We start from the raw sequence: 5,889 nt of genomic DNA, 5'->3' as shown, positions 1-5,889 counted from the left end.
CCCTTCCTCTACCTATTCAACATAGTACTGGAAGTTCTGGCCAGAGCAATTAGACAGCAAAAGAAATCAAAAGATACAAAGTGGAAAGTTAGAAGTAAACACATCACTCTTTGCAGATGACATGATAGTGTACATAAGCGACCCAAACAATTCCACCAGCGAACTCCTACAGCTGATATACAAGTTCAGCAAAGTGGCTGGATACAAAATTAACTCAAACAAATCAGTAGCCTTCCTATATTCTAAGGACAGACATGTGGAGAAAGAAATTAGGGAAAAGATACCCTTCACAATTGTCACAAAAACTATGAAATACCTTGGTATGACTCTAACTAAGCAAGTGAAGGACCTGTATGACAAGAACTTCAAACATCTAAAGAAGGAAATCCAGGAAGATCTCAGAAAATAGAAAGATCTCCCATGCTCATGGATTGGAAGTATCAACATTTTAAAAATGGCCATCTTAACTAAAGCAATCTACAGATTCAATGCAATCCCCATCAAAATTCCAACCCAATTTTTCATAGAGTAGGAAAAACAATGTGCAATTTTTTCTGGAATAACGAAAAACCTTGAGTAGTGAAATCCATCCTAAATGAAAACATCTGTGGCAATAACTATCCCTGACCTCAAGCTATGTTACAAGGAATTGTGCTAAAAAACTGCATGGTACTGGTACTTAAATAGGCATGTGGATCAATGGAATAGGATAGACAATTCAGAAATGAGCCTTCACATATATGGTCACTTGATTTTTCACAAAGGAGCTGTAAACATTCAATGGAAAAAGGACAGTCTATTCAACAAATGGTGTTGGTCCAACTGACACCCAGCATGCAGAAGAATGAAAATAGACCCTTTCTTATCTCCTTGTACAAAGCTCAAGTGCAAGTGGATCAAAGATCTCCACAATAAACTGGGTACATTGAAACTATTAGAAGAGAAAGTAGGGAAAACCTTAGAACACATAGTCACAGGAGAAAATTTTCTGAACAGAACACCAATGACTCATGCTCTAAGGTCATAGATTGACTAATGGGACTTAATGGGATTGCCAAGTTTATGTAAGGCTAAGGAAACTGAAAAGAAAACAAAATGGCATCTAACAGAGTGCGAAAAGATCTTTACCAACCCCACATCAGATAGAGGCCTAATATCCAAGGTATACAAAGAACTCAAGAAGTTAGACAACAGAAAATCAAATAACCCTATTAAAAAATGGGGTACAGAGTTAAAAATTTCTCAATGAGGTATATCCAATGGCAGGGAAGCTTCTAAGGAAGTGCTCCACATCATTAGCCATCAGAGAAATGCAAATCCAAACAACCCTGAGATTCCATCTCACACAAGTCAGAATGGCTAAGATCAAAAATTCAGATAACAGCAGATGCTGGCAAGGTTGTGGAGAAAGAGGAACACTTCTCCACTTTTGGTGGGGTTGTAAACTGGTACAACCACTCTGGAAATCAGTCTGGTGATTCCTCAGAAAATTGGACATAGTAGTACCTGAAGACCCAGTTATTCCACTTCTGGGCATATACCCCAGAGAAGCTCCAACATACAACAAAGACACATGCACCACAATGTTCATAGCAGCCCTATTTATAATAGCCAGAAGCTGGAAATAACCCTGATGTCCTTCAGTAGATGAATGGATACAAAAACTGTGGTATAGTTACAAATGGAGTACTACTCAGCTATCAAAAACAATGACTTTATGAAATTATTAAGAAAATGGATCCATCTAGAGAATATCATTCTGAGTGAGATAACCCAGTCACAAAAGAGTAGAAATAATATGTATTCACTGATAATTGGATACTAACCCCAGAAATCTCTGAACACCCCAGAAACAACTCACAGACTATATGAAGTTCAAGAAAAAAGAAAAGAAAATGAAAAACTATTATTCTTAATCCTTACACACTAAGAAAACTTTGACTAATTCTAGGTTACATCTTGTTTTACATGTACTTTATGCCCATTGTAACTAGTAAGATCTTAATGCACACTGTCGAACCTTTAAAAAAACCAAGGACTGGCAAAAACATATTTGTATACTTTTACGCAAAAATGCTTAAAATCTGTACAATTTTTTTTTGTTTTTTAAAATGAAGTTGTTAAATTAAAAAAAGAAAGAAAAATTCATTTAAAATCTGTACCTTTATTTTTTTAAAAATAAATTTGTTTATTTTAAAAAACTCAAGAAAGAAATAACAACAACAAAAAGGAACCTATCATGACTACCCTCTGAAAGACCCAACAAGCAGCTTAGGCAGATGAAAATATCTGCAGCCAATCAATTGACAGAAGCTGCTGACCTCTGTTGAATTAGGGGAAAGCTGGAAGAGGTGACTCTGTAGGAGCACTAGCCATCTCAATTAACCTGGACCCCCGTGACCTCTGACATTGGACCACCAACCAGGCAGCATACACCAGCTGATATGAGGCCCCTAATACATGATATACAGACTCTCAGGTCTGGGATCAGTTAAAGAAGATGAACCTCAAAACACTGGAGACCCCAGGGAGTTTAGAGATCTGGTGGGGTGGGGAGTGAGGGGTTAGGGACATCCACATGGAGACAGGGGCTGGGGAGAAGGTATGGAATCGGGAATAGTCAGAGGGTAATCCAAAAGGGGGATAAAATCTGAAGTGTAAAAACAAAAAAGAGATTAAATAAAATTTAAAAACAAACAAAAAGTCTTGTAAAAAAAGACTTAATTTTTAAAATGCCTTGGTTTCTTTAGTGGAATTTGTATCAACATAAAAAAAAAGATATTGTTGGTTTCCAAGTGCAGGGACCTAGGCTATAGTGGATTATCAGGTAGTATCAATAGTACTATTAAAGATCATTTCTCTTAAAAATAATAAAGATGTTTTTATATGTGCCATTCTGTAAATGTACATTACATACAGGTCTGTTATGTACAGTGGATAAACAATTTCAGCAGTTGTAGTTATGTACTTGTGCACATATATTTATATGTAATAAAATATAATAAAAAGAGGCTATGAACTTGAGAGTGAGAAAAGAAATGAGAATACTTAGAGGGAAGGAGTTGTTATAATTCTGTTTTGATTAAACGGCTAAAACTAATAACTACATTTGCATTACCATCCTCCTTTTCATTTAAAATTTGTTGGAAAAAACAATATAATCACATCAATTATGTCTTCCCTTTTCTAGTCCCATAGATTTCCAAATACCTCCCTTTATCTTCAAAGTTATTGTCTCTAATTCTTTATAAATATATCATATACATCATGAACATATACATATAAAATACGTAATATACATACACACATATAATATATATTACTAAAGACATATATTATATAATAATATTTGTAGAGTTGATTATTAGAAATTGGCTAATCGGTATGCCTTTCCTCATGGAAGATAATTTTTCCACATCTCAGCATTCCTTAGTTGCTGTAGTTCTTTGTTTAGTGGTGAGGCAACACAAACTTTCTCACTTCAATGTTAGCATGGTCTAGTGTTGTTTTCCTTATTCTGTCATTGTTTAGATAGTCGTGCTGGTCAGACTCACAAATATTTGTCTTTATACTCATAGATAATTATATTTGATCTGTTTAAAGGAAACATCTTTTCAACATGCAGAAATATTTAGAGAAACATGTGGTGTATAAATTGTGGTTCCCAGTACCAGTATATCTATAGTAGAATTGGTAGACCAAAGGCTCAAGGTTTCTTGCAGATTCAGGCAAAATATTTGTAAGAATAAGAGAAAACAGGTGCTTACAATAAGAGTGTACCACCCAGAAATATTATAAACTACACACATTCATTCTCACCAACATGGCTACTTCAGCATTGTTTGTGTTTAGTAAATATTCAAAAATACTTTCAAGCTAACTTAAATAATATCTAACATCAAACAAAATTTAGAAGGTTTCAAAAATGCACTACACACACACACACACACACACACACACACCACACACTTCATTGCTCTTAAAAAAATAAAATTTACATGTAAAATATAACTGCAACTTCAACCATAAAGAAATTAAATGATTATTTTAAATAGAAAGTCTGACAGTTTCTGAATTTATTTTCAATAGTGTGAGCATCAAAAGTGATGAAAAGAAGCTGGTATAATATTCTCTTAATTTAAGCAAAATATGTATGGAAAATGGCAAAATACAAATTAATATTATTTTACTTTATTTATAATAAATACATATGGTAGTTAAATAACTTAAACAGTATACTTTCATCAAATATAATTTAAAACTATTTTTAAATTTTAACAGAAATTTAAAACTAAAATTTTTTAGTTTTGGTAGAACTAAGAAATCACACTCAGGTTTTCTGCTTTCTGTGGAGGCATTCTAGTACTAAGTCATATTGCAAGTCACAATGTGAACTCTAAAAACTACAGAGACATTTGAAAAATGTACATTCAAATTCTTCTATATATAAGACAATGCAAACTTTAAATATCTCTACTGGAAAATATAAAATTTTTCATACACATATAAAGAATTTCACTACAAAAGTAGCTCAAAATGATGTATGGTTTAAAAAAGAAAAGTCAAAATGGGAAAGTCCTCTTCAAAGTTTTGCTAATATGATATGAATCTTCTTTATTTTCTTTATATAATTAAATAAAACTGTCATTTCTTTGAGAAGGACGCAATCCTGTCTATTGTGCTAATGAATGCCTTTTTCACTTGCTGATTCCTCAAGGTGTAGATAAAAGGATTCAAAAGTGGAGCCACTGAGGTATTGAGAACAGAAATTCCCTTGGAAATTGATACTTTCTGCTGGACTGATGGTTTAACATACATGAAGATGCAGCTTCCATACGAGAGGGATATTACAATCATGTGAGAAGAGCATGTAGAGAAAGCCTTCTTCCTTTGTTCGGTTGAAGGAATCTTTAAAATTGTCATAGCAATGTATGTATAGGATGTGATCACCATTACCAATGTGAGTAATAGTGTCACCAAAGCTGAGACAAATCCCAGTGTCTCCAGGAGGTGTGTGTCTGTGCAGGAAATCTGCAAGAATGGAGTTGTGTCACAGTAGAAATGATCAACAATGTTGGAAGCACAGAAGTCAAGATTCAGGCCTAACACAAGTGGAGGGAAGATGACACAAAAGCCAGCAAGCCAACAACTGAGGACCAGTTGCACACACACTTTAGTGTTCATGATGGTCATATAGTGCAGGGGCTTGCAGATGGCTACATACCTGTCATAGGACATGGCTGCCAGCAAATAAAATTCTGATGCTCCAAATAGGAAAGCAAAAAACACTTGAGTCACACAATTAGCATAAGAAATGGTTTTGTCCCCTGTTGCCATAGTAACAAGCAATTTGGGGATGCATGTAGTAGTGTAGGAAATCTCTAAGAAGGAAAAATTTCGAAGGAAAAAATACATGGGTGTCTTCAGGTGAGTGTCCACCAGGGTGAGTGTGATGATGGTCAGATTTCCAGTGATGCTGAGCAGATAGGTAAGAAGCAGGAAGATGAATAACACAACTTTCCACTGTGGGTCATCAGTCAAACCTGCTAGGATGAAAAATGTCACTGTTGTGTGGTTCTTCATTATGATCCTCTGACTATTAGAAGGTCTAAATAAAATGTGGGAAGGAGGTTATGACTATAAAACTATAATGATACATAATGCTGAAGTACCATCAACATTTTAAAAGCCAGTTTTCAAAATGAACAAAATTTCTATAGAGGACTGTACTAGAAAATAGGTTTGTATATCTTCATGGTAACTGGGCAGAAATCAAAGATATTGACAAAATTCAAATTTTGAATAAATAGCTTTTATAGTGATATCATTTGTTTAATTTTTATATAAACACATATGGGAAAATTAAAGAAACTACAAACTTTTTTATCT

General features: G+C 34.2%; 1 protein-coding gene across 1 annotated transcript; it reads right to left on the bottom strand.

The window, feature by feature from the left end:
• Window positions 1-4,644: 4,644 nt before the first annotated feature.
• LOC308434732 (olfactory receptor 6C74-like) lies at window positions 4,645-5,583 on the bottom strand (the record flags this gene model as incomplete). The annotated part of the gene is made up of 1 exon (XM_080935124.1): window positions 4,645-5,583. The coding sequence occupies one exon, from the start codon at window positions 5,581-5,583 to the stop codon at window positions 4,645-4,647; it is 939 nt and encodes a 312-aa protein (XP_080791250.1).
• Window positions 5,584-5,889: the final 306 nt, after the last annotated feature.

This window comes from Micromys minutus (genome assembly GCF_963924665.1).
Source record: "Micromys minutus genome assembly, chromosome: 22".
In the NCBI taxonomy this organism is placed as follows: Eukaryota; Metazoa; Chordata; class Mammalia; order Rodentia; family Muridae; genus Micromys; species Micromys minutus.
Note: the sequence above shows the minus strand (reverse complement) of the source record. Positions and strands in the feature narration are given on the sequence as shown.